Source organism: Hemibagrus wyckioides, linkage group LG07 (assembly GCF_019097595.1).
Source record: "Hemibagrus wyckioides isolate EC202008001 linkage group LG07, SWU_Hwy_1.0, whole genome shotgun sequence".
NCBI classification, from domain to species: domain Eukaryota; kingdom Metazoa; phylum Chordata; class Actinopteri; order Siluriformes; family Bagridae; genus Hemibagrus; species Hemibagrus wyckioides.
Genome location: NC_080716.1, coordinates 1,597,244 through 1,616,510, shown reverse-complemented (window position 1 = coordinate 1,616,510; position 19,267 = coordinate 1,597,244). Strand labels below are relative to the sequence as shown.

The 19,267-nt window shown below is 38.0% G+C and overlaps 1 protein-coding gene across 2 annotated transcripts; it reads left to right on the top strand.

The window, feature by feature from the left end:
• Positions 1-892: 892 nt before the first annotated feature.
• On the top strand, positions 893-18,565 carry dipk2aa (divergent protein kinase domain 2Aa). 2 transcript variants are annotated; one of them, XM_058394990.1, is made up of 4 exons: positions 893-1,185; positions 7,664-8,545; positions 13,380-13,683; positions 16,911-18,565. In XM_058394990.1, the coding sequence occupies exons 2-4, from the start codon at positions 7,892-7,894 to the stop codon at positions 17,249-17,251; spliced, it is 1,299 nt and encodes a 432-aa protein (XP_058250973.1). In that variant the 5' UTR covers positions 893-1,185; positions 7,664-7,891; the 3' UTR covers positions 17,252-18,565. The 2 variants fall into 2 exon arrangements, with proteins under 2 accessions (XP_058250973.1, XP_058250974.1); XM_058394991.1 differs by lacking the exon at positions 7,664-8,545 and having other exon boundaries at positions 894-1,185.
• Positions 18,566-19,267: the final 702 nt, after the last annotated feature.

The window sequence follows — 19,267 nt, the reverse complement described above, 5'->3', positions numbered from 1 at the left end:
AAATCAGAAAAATCTCTGATCTGTGCAGAGCTGAATTAATATTAATATTATAATATTATATTATTATAAATTAATATCTTTCTGAATTAATACGTTGGTGCAGTGTGTGGAAACGACCGCTAGAGGGCAGCACAATCCAGGTAAAATAGAAGAATCACGGGTTTGTATATAAAATAAAACGAACAATAATAATATCGAATAAAGAAATAATAAATACGATCGAAAGTTATTCATTTAACTATTTATGTCCTATAATGTACTTTTAAAAAATATATTTTAAATATTTGAATAGGGAATGATTTTTAAATGTTTTTTATACAAGAGTACAAAACATGATATAGCATTATGACATTTATACATGAAAATTGTTAATGATTTTATTTATTTTTTATTTTTTTAAAAAAGATTTAACAGGAAACAAAATAAAGTAGTCTACGACTACTACACTGTAATTATACACCATCCTTATTTCTTTTAAATTATAATGAATTATTATACTTTTAATTTATGCATAATAATTATAATACATTATACAAGAAATAAAGCCAAAAAAGGAAGAATAAAATACTGTATTATATTAATTACTACTGATAATTTTACTAGGAATAATAATAATAATAATAATAATAATAATAATAATAATAATAAAATTAGTATTTCTTCTTCGTTTTTTGTTTTTTTTATATTAAACAAAATATTTTACAAAATTAAATAAAACAATAAAGAAATTAAAAAAGCTATATAATTCGTAGTATTACTGTTATTATTTTAATAAGTGATAAAAAATAATTTCCTGGTTGTCAGTGGGCAGGGCACTCTCGAGTTTGCGTGTATGTTCGGGGAGGAGCTTGAACCTGCGTCGCTATAGTAACCAGGAGAGTATCGTAAACGCGTCCGATGTGTCGTGACTCGTAAGCGCGAAGCCGGAGCGGACAGACTCGGAGCTTTTTTCTCTGCCGTGCAGCTCTAGAGTGTTAGGGAGAAAGAAAGAGAGAGAGAAAAAAAAGAAAAGAAATCGCAGTCGGAGTTTAAATTCGGGATGCAGAAATGCTTTTTACTCTCTCAGAGGAATAAAACCGGATTCCCGCTGTGAGGCACGAGCCGAAAATAAAGTGACGGTTGAAGCGCAGTGAAGGCGATGAGAGACGGAGCTCGGAGTTGATGAATCGGTTCCGGAGTCGTTTGGTGCGTATGTCGGATTTACTTCACTTTATTGCCGTTTATTTAGAAATATAACAACTTAAAGCGTCTTATGTGGGTATAGATATTCACTCGAGTGAGAAAAAACTCTTAATACTGCAACTTTTCTTGTGAACTTTAGTGTAACGAGAGTTAGCTAGTCTGCTAGCGAGGCTTCTGCGGTGTTGACGATATGCCACGAATTATTTACTTATTAGCGGATATTCCTTCAGATAGATATTCTTTTACTTTAAATAAACAGTTATCAAGTCTACGAAAAAAGATACATTGCACCCGTGTATTATTTGCTATTTATAATGAATAAATAATCATTTATAGCGTGTTTATTATAGAACAAAAGTATTTTCTTCTTTGAACAATATACCTGAACTCGACTCCTTAACACCGAGTCCAAAGTTGTTGTTGTTTTTAAAGAAAAAACTGTTTTAAAACGTTTCTTTTCCTCTGGTGAAAAATGAAAAATCGCATAGCAAGACGTATATTTAAGCTTAAGCAAGATTTCTCGACTTTGACACACGATAAATACTCGGTTGAGCTTAAAAAAATGTTTGAGTTGTTTGCGTGAATCGAGTCATTTGACTCACTGAATCGTTTAGTCCAGTTTTTCTTTCATAATAATCATTTTAGACAAAAAATAGTATTTGAAAATAGTTTTTTTTTTTTTTTTAATATCGAAGAAATAGAATTTTAATAATAATGCTAATAATGTTGGTCAAAAATAATATTTGAAAATATTTTTTAAATATATAAAAAAATAGAATTTCATTAATAATAATAATTCAAAATAATATTTGAACATATATTTTTAAAACAAATAAAGAACAAAATAATTTAAATAATAGTAATAATCCTAAAACTCATTTCAAGCAAAAAAATATTTGTAAATAAATTTTTATATATATATATATATATATATATATATATATATATATATATATATATATATATATATATATATATATATATGTTGAGCTTAAAATTTTTTGAGTCGTTTGTGTGAATCGAGTCATTTGACTCACTGAATCGTTTTAGTCGAGTTTTCACTTTGTTCGAAGCCTAAATTAGATTTTTTTTTGTCATAAATTACATTTTAATATATATATTTATTTATTATCATAAAACTGTTTTTTATTTCTTAACATATGCCACCTAATAGTTTTTTCTTTTTGCTTTGGAAATGCCTGCAAAAAAATAAATAAATAAATGCAGGAAAATAAACTTTATTTAATTCAGTTAACCAACTTACTAAAAATAATAATAATAATCCAATTAATCGAATACTAAAAAATAATTCCCAAAACGTCAGAGATAGTATTCTCATTACAATTTTTTTTCCGGATCAATCCAAGACTGTGTATGTAGCTGTATGAGATTCTTAATCTTTTTTTTTTTTTTTTAGAAATTTTTTATTAATTTCTTTGTAGGAATTTCTTCTGAATGGTCCGTTAATGCTTGAGAGAATATTATTTCCACTGTATCACAGCCTCGGTTTGTTGTATGAGGGATAAAAACAAGATGATGGTAAAAATAGGTTAGCTTTTAATGTTACAGAGTACACGTGTAATCAGTCACGTGATTGATAAAGGGATGTGAAAGTACAGCAGCTGCGAAAATAAAGCTGTGTTTGAGCAGCTGCATGCACTGAATAAGCAGCAAACAGCAATAAAATCGTGGCTTTTCTTTCCTCTTTGTCTTGGTTATAAACGCTCAGCTCCTCTATGGAGTTGTGGGCGTGGCCTAATATTCAGATTTCTTCTTCTGCTTTTTCCGCTTATTTGTTACGTGTTGATTTTTTTGCCTCTAGGAGAATTATCTGGCTGTGCTGTGCACTTCCTGATTTCAGACTCGCAGTGGTTTTTGACTTCAGGCTTGAAGGTTTATAAAATTTTCCATTGATAAAAATACCTAGCTCGTCATCTCAGTATTTTCTACATGGACCGTTTCGAAGCTTCCTGTAGTGCCGAGTCACGTCACTTCTGTGTCATGTCTCTCGTTTGATGGAAACGGTGGAGAACAACAGCGTAAAGATGGTTAAAGAACTTTTTTGCATCGTCTTCGCTTACCTCTCTGTATCATATTATCCCTTTCGTCTGACGACTCGATCAGGCTAGTGTCAAATTCGTGTCGTGAAGTGTGTTCGTTACGCTACGTTCGTTAGGCAGCGACCGAGGAAGCCTGTTTGAATCAGTTAGTCTGTAAATAATATTGTTCATTGACATACGCTTTACACAATATATATTTTAAATTAAACTCTAAAATGTTCAAATCCTAAAAAGATTCAATTCACTTTGATTAGGCATTGAAAACTAGGAGTCAAGTGTGAATCTTTTGGAGTTGATTCCATATCAAAAATGATTACACACACACACACAAGCAAAATGAATGCTATTGTTGAAGCATACAGTCACATCAGATTAGTTTTTTGTGCTAGTCATTAATGTCATATTTTACTCAATGACTTAATGTTATCCATGAAGCCTAGTTAAGAGCCTGACTAACTTTAATTCTGACTAATTATTGTCCTTTAACTAAATTCGCACAACATTCAAAGAAGTCATTTATAGCTCCACTTCCTTAACGATCCTCCATGAGCTCTCTGATTTATTCAACAGAACCTGGAGGCTGACTCCAGAAAACAGGGAAAAGAGAACTTTTCCACAGCCGTCTCACATCCCCTCCTGCTGGTCCTTAGCATGGCGTGAGGCACGTACACACGTTTGCGTCTTGTTTGCATAAGCAGCGCCTGTCGGAAGGAGCTCTGGATTATTTCCCACCCCCTTCCAGAAGTCCAAACACGCCGCGGTGTCGGAATTCAGTCTCGGTGCCAACGTTTACATTCGTTCATTTGGCTTTCAGATCTGCCGTGACGTAGCGAGCGACAGATCACGCGAAGTCTACTGTCCTGTTTACACACGTCGCAGTGTCACGTTTGTTTATTTATTTCATTTCGCCTAAAGAAAGTTTGCTCAGATAAACAGCTGCAGTGCTGCTGAAGTTTAATAAAATCAATTAATTTAATAAAAATGTTTTTAAATATATTTAAATAATAATAAGGTAATTGTAAACAAAAAAAAGATTTGAAAATAATGTTTTAAATATATGTAAAAAAATACAATTTAAATAATAATAATTCTAATAATTTTAAACAAATATATGAGAATATTTAAAATGTGTGTATATAATAGAATTTAAATAATAATAATTATAATAATACCTTGAAACTAAACAATATTTGAATTATAAATATATATTAAAAATAGAATTTAAATAGTAATAATCATTAAATTATATAAAAATAAATTTAAATAATCATCATAGCAATAATTCTAAACTAAAATAATATTTAAAATATTTGTTTTCTTTTTTTCAGCTAAAAAAACGCTCGAGCTAAAGCCACTCCGCTAAATCAACACTAAAGTCCAAATCTCACTTATACAGGAAACTCAAACATAGAGCTTTTGACATTTAATCTCTCTCTCTTTCATTCAGTTTGAGTTTTGGATGACATTTTAACTTTAAACTTTTAACTTAAACGTAAAAAAAATTTTATGGTCAAGTGCATTTTTTTTTTTTTTTTGTTGCTTTTGTTATTTTCTTTGGTCACTTTTGGTTTTTATTTGGATTCTCCTCATCATCAGTGACTCGGGGAAACGCTGGAGTCACAGCGACACTTTAATGAAAAACAAAGCGTCTGCCGAGACGAAGGTAGCAATAAATTTATCTCGCGTCCGCATACAGAGTTATGAAAAAAAATAATGAAAGTTATAAACTTCTCTTCTCCGGTCCCTATTAATGAGGAAACTGTGCTAATACGGGCACTAGCTTTTTTTTTTTGCTTTTTTTTTGAGGCAATACAGGAGCAGCTACTTAAAAAAAAAAAAAAAGAAGGTTTTTATATAAGGCGACAAAAGAGTGCATCATGTGGTGTTTTCTTTTCCGTATTTCATACCACTTCATACATTTATAATTGTGTTCCTAGCACAAAGGGTTGTCATGCTAACCAGCATTGCAGCAACCCTGCTTGTGCTTGGACCCGTCAATCGCTTCTTGCAGCATTAATTACCATACAAACACACACCAGTCTTCTTTATTTCTCTCTCTTGAAGCAGCTAGTGTTAACTTCCTCTGTGCGGAAGACTTTCCTGTGGTGGAAAAACATTGTACGCTTACACACGTTGTATATATTTGTCCTGTAGGAATCTATGAGTAAACAATTGTTTACTGATACGGAATTGACAGTCCTGAAGACTGTCCCGTAGTGGAAAAACCATTTATAGCAGTGTTGCTATAAAAACATTTTGGAATATCCAAACCTGCAATTTGTATCTATCATCCCTTCGGCCAGTCAGAACGGAGAATTCAGCAGCACTGCGCTTTAATACTTAACAATGCAGAAACTCTAGCTACGTCCTGGTTGTAGTTTGTTCCTTAGGCCCTGAGCTGCATGCTAATAGTTGCTGACTGTAATGTGGTGGACGTCGAACAGCTTAATTACCCTGGGCTAGAAAAGAGGGAGAGAGAAAGAGAGAGTGCTGCTTGATTGTTGTCCCGGCAGCATAATGCTTCTGTGATCAAACATTATCGACCGCAGCACTCAATAACCGCAGCAGCTGTGGTTTTTCATTTCCAGGTCCAAGGCGAGACACGGCCAGTGTTCAGCCACTTAAAAGGTCATATATACATCCATACACACAAGTTCTCCAAGTTAGAAGGTTTCAAACATCTCCCTCAAAGCCCTCCTCTCTTCCTCAGTAAACCAGAGCTGCATCCCGCCTAGTTTGGAGCTTCGGGCTCCAGATTTGTGCCCAGTTTTCATCTGGAGTGTTGATGAAACCAGAGCTTTATGAGTCATCTCTCACCATCTGCCGATGCTCTTAAACACATCTTGGTTTTCTCTTCCCTGCCTACGTGTGCGAGCCGAGTGCAAGCCAAGTTTTCGAAATATACGTACATATACAGTATAATGTATATTAATATAGATTTTATTTTTTCCTTCAAGGAAAGTGGTTGTTGTTGTTTGTGCAAGGGCTCAACTCACAGAGAGAGAAAGCAGCGTGGCGTCGTCCGTTCTGGTGATTAATGGCATTCCAGGCAAACCCAACACACCTACTCCTAAAAGTTGTTTTTCTGGTTTTGGCATAATCCTGGGTGTATGCTGATAATCAGTTGGGCGTATCTAGTCGTGTGAAATGATTGCTGTAATCCGTCAGTGAACAGACGTGGGCATGTCCTGGACTGTGGTGCAGCGACTACCAATGGGAGTGACTCTGGTAGGATAGGATGCAGATACACACTGCTGAATTTTATATGCAAACACCAAATTGTTTCATTTTAGTAAGAAACCCGGTGTTGGAATGATTGCCGGATGTTGTTACTATGGCAACCAGTAACTCCTAACATAACGTATATGTGAAGTCTTGTATATACTGTGTGTGTGTGTTCAAATCGCACATCCACCAAGCTGGGGCCCTGAGCAAGGCCCTTAACCACTCAGGAGCCCCAACAGGACTATGTTGCTATAATGTAAGTAATTGTTACTATGATCTTTATTTTAGAAGTCTGAATAGCGACGCAATTCCCTAAGGATGCAGTTATCAAGCCCGAGCCTGCCTTCCGTCACCTTCCCGAATTAGCTACATCTGAGCTGTCCAATTTCGTTCTCCTTAAGCATTACATATTTATTTTATGTGCCAGCGTGTGTTTTATTGAACCTCCTTTAAAAAGTCTTCGTGAGGTGGGAATTGAAGCAGTGTGAAACGAGATAATTGATGACTCATAGAGGCACGAAAGCAATTAGAAAGTAATTCTAATGTGTGTGTGAGGACTAATTTGTAGACGAGCATAGTCTCTTTGTGGCTTGCGTTAATGGTTATGAACAGAAGACAAAAGTGTTCCCTGTCATTTTAAAGTAATTAAATTTCCCCGCCGCCGAAGGACAAGAATGAGATATGTACGCCATTGTCCGGTCTTATCAAATTGGTCTGGCACACGTCCTTATATCCTTCTGCTTTCTGTTTTATCTCCCCAATTACATTTTGCAATTAAATTTAATATCGAAGGATCATGCAAGTGAGATTCGCCCAGGCCCCTGTACGCGTCGACTCAGCTGAATTGCGTTTCAGACGCAGATGGGGGGGGATAAAAAAAAAAAAAAAAAAAAAAAAAAAGCAGCGTGATTTTAAAACGTCTTAAGGAGAAACTCTTGAGACACAACTTTTTAATTGCAAGAGGAAATCTCTGCTTGACTCATCACACTTTCAGAAAGTTCAGGCTGGGTCATATGATTATGTAATAATGATTCTGCAATATTAACGATTTGATGCCCTTCCTCTGGCTGTCGTCAAGCATTAGCTCCATCAGAACTTGAATAAAAAGTATCTCAGAAAATGTAGTTCTCCGTGATGATACTAGGATACATAATACAAAGTTTGTTTTCTTAACAAACTTAATGTGTTTTTTCCAGGTGACTCCTCAGAAGGATGGCCAATGCTAGAGCGTGAGCGTCTTGAGTGTCAGACATGGGGTCAGAGATTCTTGAGGTCAGCGGCATGAATCAAAGGCCTCGCTGCCAACATGGATCATTATAGCTGACGAATGCTGACGATGAAGCATGTAACACCAAGAGGTTTGGGACAGTGGCATTGAGGGAGACTGAACTGTACCGATCCTCCTCGTGCCACTGCGGTTCAGCATGTTGCGCCTGCTTTCGCTGAAGCTCGCCCGCGTCTACCGGTGCGGCAAGTTCCTTTTCATCGCGGCTCTGTTCGTCGTCTTGCTCATGAACACCCACAACTTGCTGGCCTCTTTCCAGAGGAATGAGCTCACCGACCGCCGCTTCATCAGCCTCAACAAGTGTCCGGCCTGCTTCGGGACCAGCTGGTGTCGCAAGTTCACGAACGGCCAGGTGACCTTCGAGACTTGGGGGAGACTGCGCTTTCTGGACTTCTTTAACGTGAAAAACGTTTACTTTGCTCAGTATGGTGAGCCCCGGGAAGGCACACGGAGGGTGGTGCTCAAACGCCTGGGCTCCAACGCAGAACTCGCAGAGATCGATCAGAAGATATGCAAGAGGGCCACGGGAAGACCTCGCTGCGACCTTGTCCAAGCCATGTACAAAACGGAGTTTGCGAGACTCAACGGGGACGTGAGGTTGCTGACGCCCGAGGTGGTGGAAGGCTGGTCGGATATGGTGCACTGCCCCTCCCAGAGACTCCTAGATCGGGTTGTCAGGAGGTACGCCGAGACCAAAGACTCTGGAAGCTTCCTCTTGAAGAATCTAAAGGATACTGAGAGGATGCAGCTACTGATGACGCTGGCGTTCAACCCGGAGCCTTTGGTGCTCCAGGTATGTAATCTTTTGGGGGGGATTTTGCTTGAGCTGCTTTCCTTATCTTCACTGTTTCCTATGAGTAAAAAAGTGAACTCAGGCAAGGAGTGGAAATCAAATTAGTCCCCCGGTATCTGAGGCAAGAAAGTTATTATTTGTAGTTGTCCAGCATGTAGGTCCAACAACCAGAGAAAGAAAATGAACACTACTTCCTGCTTCGTCCTGGTGGTACCTCAATGCTGTAGCTATAGTGTGGAGCAGCTGAACCCTGAATGCACCACAACTGAAACTTGATCTGGTTAACAAGGGAATATTTTTACTAACAAAATAAAACCCAACACTAAGCTGTCATATAACTCTGCTGCTGTGAGTAACATTCACTTCACGACTGCCTGTACCTTGACTGGTATGATGGAATTGATTGTTTTAATGTCTTTTTTTCAGTCGAGAAGTTAAAATTGTTCTATTGGTAAATCACGAGAGAAAAATCTGATAGAAGATCTTGGATGTGTGGGGAAATAAATGGTTTTCTACTTGTCTAAAACCAGAAAAAGAAAAACTAACGTGGGAAAGGCCTCAGTTTGCCGAAAACCTTGGTAAAAACTTGATTACTTTGTGTCTTTCCCTCCTCTGTGTTTTGTAATCTGCCGTACATTACGTTATTAACGCCCTACCTGACACCTCGAGTGTTCTGATTGGTAGACGATCCTCTATAGTTAAAATGGACTGATCTGTACTGTCTACGAAGATTCATATGCCACTGATGGTCACATGTTAAAGCTGTTGAAGTTTCTTCTTGATCCCTCAGGTGGAGAAAGCTCTCTCCTTTCTCAAACGTTTTTTTTTTTTCTTTTTCTAAATCATTCATCATCGCCTGCCAGGCTAAGAAAAGCCAGGCTTCTCGAACACTTAAAAACCCGAACCGAACCCTCCCTCCAGATTCTCCCCGGCTTCCTCAGGCAGGCGCAGAAATCAAACGGTTTGTCACCTTGTCTCCGCTTCCATATTAAGTTGTCAATTTTTTTGACATTGACGTACGGCAGTATGGCTGCCTCCCATTTTTCCCACCACAGGAGCCGCGCGCTGCTCGTTTCCAGCCAGATATTTTTAGCTAAGCGGTCGGAAAACAATTTGCTGCCCTGCATTAGCGGAGTAGTTTGGAGCAAAAGGGACCGGGGCACTTTTACTCTGAGGAACGTGTGTGTGTGTGTGTGTGTGTGTGTGTAACTGGAGAATTATATTCTTGTAGCCAGAACGGCGTTTTGTGCTGTGGTAAAGGCAAAAAAAGAGAAAAGGCTGAGTAAATTACTCCTTGCTCTGTTGAGAACATGGCCCATCTGCTCAGCAAGGCTGAGAATAGCTCAGGCAGCGCCTCAAGGGTCACGTCTATCGAGGTATTAATCTAGCACGCCTCGCATCCTTCACCTGACAATGAGGTTATTATGAGGTTGCCGTGCCCCGGGCACCTTCTTAAACACTCCCAAAATGGACAGGAGACCTGCGGCGCTCCCTACCGCTGTTTGTGTTAACGAGGGTGAATTCAGCACCGGCTATTTTTTTCGCCTTGTTGCCGTGGAGCTCAAACAGAGCAGCCGCCACCGAGGGGCAGCGAGTGTACCGAAGCGTGCAACAGCATATATACATATATATACTGGAGAGGGGAAAAATCCACTCTGCAGAAGATGATGTGGTGGTGATGTAAGCAGGTCAAAATATTCCAGATTATACTTTTTTCCCCCCACTGATGTTAAACAATTACAGGGTTTTTTTTTATTAATCAAGCAACAGTATCTATGAAAGTTCAGTTATTAAAGCTTTTAAAGAACAGATTTGGTCACGGACTCCTTGAGTCCGGCCCCAACACACAAAGCTCTGCCCCCGAACAACCAAAAATGGAAAGTTAAAGACACTTGATGTTCAGTTCGGTCATTCAGCTTCCAGCTTCATAGACTTATTAATTAATTAATTAGTTCTTCAGATAAAGTTAATAATTAGTTCTTCCAGATAAAGAATTATCTGGCTGGCGCTGGCCAATGTCAGGCTGAAATGTGGGCGGAGTGAAATGGTAAAGAGAGATAAAATGGCTGAAACAAGTATTCTGGACCGTAAGGCAATATTCCAAGAAGTTTCCAGTCGGAAATCGCTAGAATTAATCACATTCTGCGTATTTTCCCAAATGATTAGCGCCTTTTAACTACCATGTTTGTGTCTTGTCAAAAAAAATAAAGACTCCTTCCACACACATTGAATAAAACTCCGCAGCTCTAATCACTTCTCCTCACACACGGACGCAGAAGGCGCGAGCGTGACGGCTTTATTTCCACATCGCCCCGTGCCTCGCAAATGAGAAATGAGTGTTTTGACAGGATTTCGCCTCCCTGTTGTGGAAGTGACCTTTGGACGCCCGCTCAACCAGCTCCGTAATCGAGTTTCTTCCTTCACGCCGTCTCTCTGACTCGTTTCAAACCTCCACAGAGCCTCTGACATCCCATTTTTATTCAGATCTACATGGATCCCAGCTTTTTACTCCGTTATATTCAATATTTTAATATAAACATTTCTTTTTAACACTTATTTTATTTTTTTATTTTTATTTTTAATTAATACATTTTTATAAGCTGATTTTTCATATATATATATATATATATATATATATATATATATATATATATATATATATATATATATATAATTATTTTTCTGTAAATGTTTTTCTTTTCTAGTTTGAATAGTTCTTTTGTTTATTTATTTGTATGTATTTATTTTTATTTTTTACATTTTAGATCAATTGTAAAGAAAATTGTCAAGTCATTGGCATTTTTTTAAAACTTCAAATAATAAACATAATTTCTATAAAAAAAAAATATATACAACTTTTAGTAAAAAAAAGAAATAAAGTATGCTACAAATGACAAAATATAAATAAATTAAATAAATAAATTAATCCAGATAAATATTTCAGTTTTTTCCCCATTTTCAACATCTTATTTTTATGTTTTGGATTGTTGCTTTCTTCCACATAACACATCCACATAACCTCAGGAATTTCTTTATTTTTCTGATAGATAAAACAATCACACGTTTATACGAACCCCCGAACCCTTGCCCCGTCCTCTAACTGCCTCCTTTTCTCCTTGTCATGACATTTCATGCATGTTTGTGCGATTTTGTTAATCACACTCTGCTGTGTGTGTGTGTGTGTGTGTGAGTGACGTGTTAAACCAGAACATTTCTCGCCTGACTTTCTCACACCGGCTGCGTCTCTGGCACTCTTTAGTGCACGCTGCTTCCTCCACACGCTCCTCTCATCCTGAAAACCATCAAAATGTCACAAAAAAGCATCTTAAATATCTCACACATGCAGTGTGACCTGTTCCGTCTGTCCTCCCTCATTCATCAGCCGGGGTCGAGGATGGTGTTCGGTGTTCAGGAAGGGCGGCCATCTTGAATCTGAGCCACGATACCTGACCTGGATTCTGAACACCTTTACAGATTATTGTTTTAGCTTGTACCCAGAGTTCACCTCTCTGTGTGAACAGCTAGCATTATCTAGCTAGCTAAAGTCTTCTGGACCTGATGATTATTATTTTTAGTAGATTTCAAGAGCTACATAACTTTTTGTTGTTTTTTTTCTTCTTTAATTCACTTTACTTAATTAATCAAACGGTTTTATTTTTGTTTTGTTTTCAAATTCTACTTAATAATAAACAGACAATGAACATTTTTGTATTTGTAAACAAACACTTAAACCTAAACATTTAGAATTTTTATTCTTATGAAGAGTTTTTTTTTTTTTTCTTCAAATCATTTCTTTCTCTTTTTTAAATATAATGGTAATTGTTGCTGGCAGCTTAGTAAACATTTTGTCTGCTCCTCAATAGATTTTGTACCAATTTGTTTTTTCAGACGTTATCCTTATTATATATTTTAAATAACATTTTGTTATTTAAAAAATATAATAAAAGCATGTTAATCAAAGCATATATATTTATTATCATTATTATTTATTTAGTTATTTTTATGTTTTTAATTTTTTTTACTTTTGTTTTTAAATTACTACTTGATAAACATTCAAATATGTATTATGTATTTTTGTTTATATTGTAAAATTGCTTAGTAATTAACATTTTAATGTGGGGTGGGGGGACAAAATATCCACAAAAAAAGATGGTTAAAAAAAATTTAAAAAACTGCTACAAATGAAAAATAAATAAATAAATGAGTGGTAAATCCAGATAAATATTTCAGGGTTTTTTGAGGGGAGTGTTTAAGAGTGTTTTTTCTAAATGTTTTTGTTAGTGTGTGTGTGTGTGTGTGTGTATATATATATATATATATATATACCTTTTTTTTTTAAAAAAATCTTTTAGAAATTAAAAAAAAATAAATAAATGAACGAATCATTGAATAAATTCGGCTACTACAGCTCATAATGTAGTTTTTTTTTGTTTGTTTGACTGATTGATTGATTTTTTTTTTTTTTTTTCCTCCTGCACAAAACATTTGAGCCACACAAATTAAAGTTTAATAGTCGCACATCCATTTTTAATGATCTTTAGAACGAAATCTGATATCCGGCGCTCTCGAGTGAAGCTTAATGACTTGCTCGATGACACCACACATACACACACACACACACACACACTTTAATCTTTAAATTGTTGTCAAAACAATCAGCATGTCCGGAATATTCTCTCTCTCTCTCTCTCTCTCTCTCTCTCTCTCTCTGTGTGTGTGTGTGTGTGGTGAAAGTAACATTTTTGTGCAAGTGTGAACTTGTTGAGTGTGAAGTCCAGCCCCTTCCTTGCACTCAGTCGTCTAACCACACTCCCGCCGCATTGTGTCTCTGCAGAGCTTCCCCTCAGACGAGGGCTGGCCTTTCGCCAAGTACCTGGGCGCGTGCGGCCGCATGGTGGCCGTAAACTACGTGGGCGAGGAGCTGTGGAGCTTCTACAACGCCGCCTGGGAGAAGCGCGTGGATTTGGCCAAGCAGCTGATGGACATCGCCGAGCAGCTCACCAACAACGACTTCGACTTCGCTCTGTACCTGCTGGACGTCAGCTTTGACAACTTCGCCGTCGGGCCGCGCGACGGAAAAGTCATCGTCGTGGATGCCGAGAACGTCATCGTGGCCGACAAGAGGCTGATTAGGCAGAGTACGTATCAGCTGTAGAGCTCCACTTATTTTATTTTAGATTTCTTTCCTTCCATACTATTACTACTTCACTTCATGTCTTGCTTATGGAGTAAATTAGCTATCTAATTATATAATCATTGTAGTTAATACTTTAACTAGTTAGTTAATTAATTACTTAGAAATGTTTCTTATTCAAATTTATAATAGCGTAGTCACTTAGAAAAATTTGTTGGTAAGTAACTTATTTTTGTAATGAAATAGTTATGTGCTTAGCTTTTTAATGAGTTACTTAATTACTTAGAAACTTTGTTGTTTAGTTACTTAATTACTTAGTTATCTTCCTGGTTATTCAGTTAGTCACTTATGTTAGTCGTTATTTAGTTAGTTACTTATTTACTCGCTTATATGCATATATACTTTTATTATCATTTTTATTAGACACATTTACTCATTTAGACACATTTTTGCTCAGTTACATATTTATTTACCTACATATGTAGTAATTTAAAACGTTGTTGCTTATTTACTTTGATAATTACCTGGTTACTTGTGTAGTTACTTGGTGATGTAATGATACTCATGACGTAGTTATTAACATTTTTACCGAAGCAAAAGTATTAAATAATGAAAGTAATTTCAGGATAAATCAGTAGCCTCGTATATATATCAATATAAATAGATTTGAATATCTAAATATTTTGATTTTTCTTGTTGACTATGTTGTAAAAGAAGATGTCTCATTACTGCTGGCATTATGGGATCAGCAGTAAGCGACCTACACCAGAAGCTGCCATGTTTATTTGTGAGCAGCGGGCCTCACCCGTAGCTCTTCCTCCACACGCCTAGAGACGAGAGCTTGCGTATCAGATGTAGCGATGTAGGAACCGATGAAGCGGCAGTTTAAATAAGAGTCGTGTGTTTAGTGCTGTGCTGCCGAGCTCAGAGCCCCGAGCTGCTGCTGCTGCTGCCTCTACTGCTGGAAGCTGGTGATTTGGCACACAGCCCTGTGTAGTGGAGCGAAGTAGCATGCTGCTCTGAGGACACCAACCACGCTGCCAGATGGTCTCTCTCTCTCTCTCTCTCTCTCTCTCTCTGTATGTGTAGAGTGAGAGCATGAAGCCAATATTACATTTTCCTATTACGATAATTCCCTAAACATTTTCACCACGGATTACGGACACGCCTGTCACTAGTCCCAGCTTTTTTTCCTGACCATTCATTTTCACACCAGAGCAGTAGTAATGAAGTCTTTGTGTCACGCTTATAAGGTCTAATAACACTCTTTATTGATAGCAGGTGTGACCATGAGCTGTTAAGTGAGGATGTTCCGTAAATCAAAGTTTATTTATCGGTCACATTCATTTCATTATTATTTACTTGCACTCACATGTTCCTTATCTACTTACTTACTTACATCCTGAGTTAGTTACTTACTAACTTAGAATAGTTGAAATTAGCATTTACCGAAAACTAAGTTACTTACCTGGTTATTTAGTTCGCTTGATTAAGTTCCATACTAACTGCTTTACGTACTCGACTTACTAAAAATTGTATATATTCTAATTTACTTAGTTATTTAATAACTGCTGTGAAGTTCCATACTAACTTAGTTAAGTACAAAGACCAAGTCATTATGCTTTCATACGTCCTAAGTGACTTACATACTTGGCTACTAAGTTGCCTAGGTTTAAGTTTATTACTTATTTATTACCTTCTTACCATCTTTACTCATCTGATTACCTGCTTAAGTACTTTGTTGCTTATTTACTTGGTTAACTTGGTTAGTTACATATTAAGTTACTTGCTTATTTACTCAGTTATCTTTATTTTGATGTTTACTTGCTCACATAATTACTTAGTTAATTTCTTAGCTACGTATTTAATCACTTACTTAGTAGCATAAGACTAGGTACGTGCTTAATTGGTTAACTTGGCTACTTATTGACTGAATGACACAATTGCTTAGATACTTGTACTTACATATGAAGTTCCATGCTTAGTAACTTGGTTGACTTAACTTGGTTAATTACTTACTTAACTTTCTTAGGTACAAACCTACTTGCTTACAAAGTTAACTTGCACCCTAACTCACAACCTTGGTCAATGTGGTTGAGTAGTTACTTAGTTTATTACCTAATTACTTGGTTAACCTGGTTGAGAAGTTCCTTACTTTGTGACCTAATTTCTTGGTTAATTACTTGGTTAACTTGGTTAATTACTTAGATCCTTTGAATTTTACATTCTTGCATAGAATTTCTCACTTAATTACTTGTTTACCGATTTGTTTCATTGACTCAGTTGTTTACTTAATTACTAAACTACGTAAGGTTTATTTAATTACTAAATTAGACATTTACTCAAGTAGTACTTTCTGTCTGCATCAGGAGGAATAAAAGGACGGAATGCGCCATGTTCTCGCTGTCTTCATTATATTATTAACTCTCGGAAGTCGCAGTTAAGTGGGTTAATGAGGCTTCCATCTATTTCTGACTGTGTTTCTTTGAAGCATTTCCTGCGTGTGTGTGTGTGTGTGTGAAGCTTGGAGTTTAATTTCTAGTTCAAGACTCAAGGACACACACACACACACACGTCCCTGCAGTGTGATTTCTTTTTTCGCTGTGATTTTTTCCAGCATTGTGTTAACAACCTTTCAGAGCTGCTGTTCCACTCGACCTTCAGCCATCACGCGCTTTGTCCTGAGAGGCTAGGACATGTTCTCCTGCTCGACTTCTTCCAAATACACAGAGCTGCAGAGCAGAACCGTGTGTATGTTATGTGTGTGTGTGTGCTTGGCATTGGATTAGCTTGGTTCAGCTGATAATTGGCTCCCTGGAGGCTGATAGTGACTTCATTCTCTGTAATTAGTTATTGGCGTGCGATCGAGTCGTGTCAGATGACCAGGAAAGTGGATCTTCTGTTCTCGCCGTCTCCTGTCTGAACGAATATAGCAGCAATTATGAATTATTAGCCATCCGTCGTCATCACCAGGCGTCCGTTCCTAGCCGGAGGGCTTGCTATATGCTAAGTGACAGAAAACATTTATCACGTACAGATACTTTCTTCCTACTTGGAATTGGCAAAAATGAACCAGATACTAAGCGAAATAAATAACTATCCTGAAGCGTCCGGCATGTGTCCATCAAGATTTTGTGGTCAGATTTTACTCTACCAGGTGGTTAAAGGGGTGTAAATGACGTGGGTTTGTGAGTCCCTGCACTAGCTACTATTTTTACTATCTCTTTCCAGACAAGCCGGAGAACTACGACGCGTGGTACGAGAGTCGCTACGAAGAATGCGACAAAGAAGCCTGCCTCTCGTTCTCCAAGGACATCCTGTGCTCCCGCGTCACTGTCGACCACAACTACTACGCCATCTGCCAGAACCTATTGTCTCGCTTCGCCACGTGGCGCGGCTCCACCGGCGGCCTCCTCCACGACCCGCCCCCTGATGTGGCCCAAGACGGTCAGCTCGCGGCACTGCTGGACGAATGCGCCCGGCCTCAGAAGCGCTTCGGACGCTTTCAGGCAGCCAAGGAACTGCGCGAGTACCTGACACAGCTGACGGAACAAGCTAGTGCTAAGAGGTAGTACATGGCGAGAGGCGGACTTCCTCCGCCCCCAGGACACCACGGATACAAAATCAGCCTCGTTAAAGTGAAGCGGTGGAGCTCTGAGACGTTTCTTTTTTTTTTTTTTTTTGAGCTGCTGCCTGCTGAAAGTTGTAGCTTTGACAGATGCTAATTAAAGGAGTTTTGCACATGGGCCTGGCTGAGAGCACTGGCTGAAGAGCTGCAGTGGTGTGTGTGTGTGTTTGTGTGTGTTGGGTTGATTCTAATACAGGAGCCTTGTTAGCGGTAATGGGGGTGCGTGAGGCCTACTTGCTCCGTCTGGCCTCTGATCACAATCCTCTTAACAAGGTTTATGTTTAATTTATCGAGGCTCATGCAGAGGAATGACCCCGAAGCAGAGGCCCAGGTTGACGAGACAAAAGCCTTGTTTTGTTTTTAGTGTTTATCAAGCGACGTCTTGTTTGTTTGTGGGTTTTTTTGTTTTGTTTTGTTTTTTTTTCATTTCTGTGGGAAAATGGTTTACTTTTTACCCATCCTCATTAGGACACATTATTAGGGCCCTATGAGTGCTGCGGGATGACGAAACCGAGACACTGTTCACAGATGTTCCATGATTCCGTGCAAAATTCAATTGAAACAATATTCCTGAACGTATTAACTATTGCCCGTGGAACTGCGATGTATAGGAAATCACATAACATGCTAACGAGGCTGGGAATAATGATTAGCACCAGGAAAGATTTGAGAAAAAATCGGGCCGTGATGAGAAACGTTCACTACATCGTGCAAAAGAAGCAAGAAATACATCTGCTAAGTGTTCCAATCTAGCATTTGATTGGCTTAGTTAGCATCAATGAATAATTTATAGTAGCTGTAACCTACGCTAGCCAGAAGCAAAGTGGATCTCATAGGACCTTACCTTTAGGAAATCTTTGCGATGTATGCAAAAGAAGATACCAAAGAAATTTCTTTCTAATTCTATTTGTTACATTTTTTTTCAGTTCCAAGTCGCTCACACAGACGCAGACTCGTACTTTTCGTCAACATCGAGTAACACTTGCACTACAATGCGAGCGCTGTGTTTACACAGAGGTGACTTGCACTACATGTCCGACCGTCGATTCAGAATCTTTTCAACGTGGCGTCATTTTTCCTGATCTGATCTGTTGATTCAACTGTATGTGATTTTCCTTATTTTTTTTTTCTTCCTGTTCCTTGCCTCGTTTTCGAATCCTTTCCTCTGTGCCCTTCAAGGCTACTCAGTCAATGTGGTCTTACTGTGCCTTCAGTCTTTACAACTCGATAAAAACATTAAAGTTTATCCAAAACCATTCTCTGTATGTCCTGCGTCTCTTCTTCATTCCCAGCTGTCGAAATCTCCGCTCTGATTGGATGCGACAGCGGCTCTGAGGTTTAGACGTTGGTTTCATATATTTGTGTCGGTTCCGGTTTCTGCACCTTGTAAACAGTCAGTAGGTTTTTCCACCACATGAAAGTCTTCAAGACAGTTTTTCTTGATTTCCTTTTACGAAGCTGATGAGGAATTGATTCGAAGTGCAATTAACTGTAGCTACAAGAGGAACCAGAGTGTGCAGGTAAATAATCAACTTCAAAACTTTGGTCCCCGCAGTTACAGAAGCACATGTCTGTGTGTGTGTGTGTGTGTGTGTGTGTGTCTCTGTGTGTATGCACTTAGTATAGATTTCCTTTGCACTGGAATAGAGCCAACACACACATCCTTCTTCGGAGAAAAAGGTTGAGACGGAATCAAAGGATCGACTGTATGAATCGAAGCCCTCGCTCCGTTCCCCTGGCAAAGGTAAATATAAGAAAGCAACCTGGTTAATGGTTCATATTTCAGCAGTGAATAATTTAAAACGTGTTGAAGGTGAGGTTGTTGATATTAACATCTCTGTGGGGATGAAGTTCAGCATGACGTGAGGCTAAACACATCGACCCACACCGAGGCGTCTAAATATAGTCCGCTTCTCTCAAGCAGGGTACTGTTACTGAAATCTAAAAGGTGACTAAGCAG

What these genes read in the sequence shown, in the direction of transcription:
- dipk2aa (XM_058394990.1), top strand. Translation starts at nt 7,892, where the DNA reads ATGTTGCGCCTGCTTTCGCTGAAGCTCGCCCGCGTCTACCGGTGCGGC. An exon ending in CGGAGCCTTTGGTGCTCCAG is followed by an intron (nt 8,546 to 13,379) that starts GTATGTAATCTT and finishes GTGTCTCTGCAG; the next exon opens with AGCTTCCCCTCAGACGAGGG. An exon ending in CAAGAGGCTGATTAGGCAGA is followed by an intron (nt 13,684 to 16,910) that starts GTACGTATCAGC and finishes ATCTCTTTCCAG; the next exon opens with ACAAGCCGGAGAACTACGAC.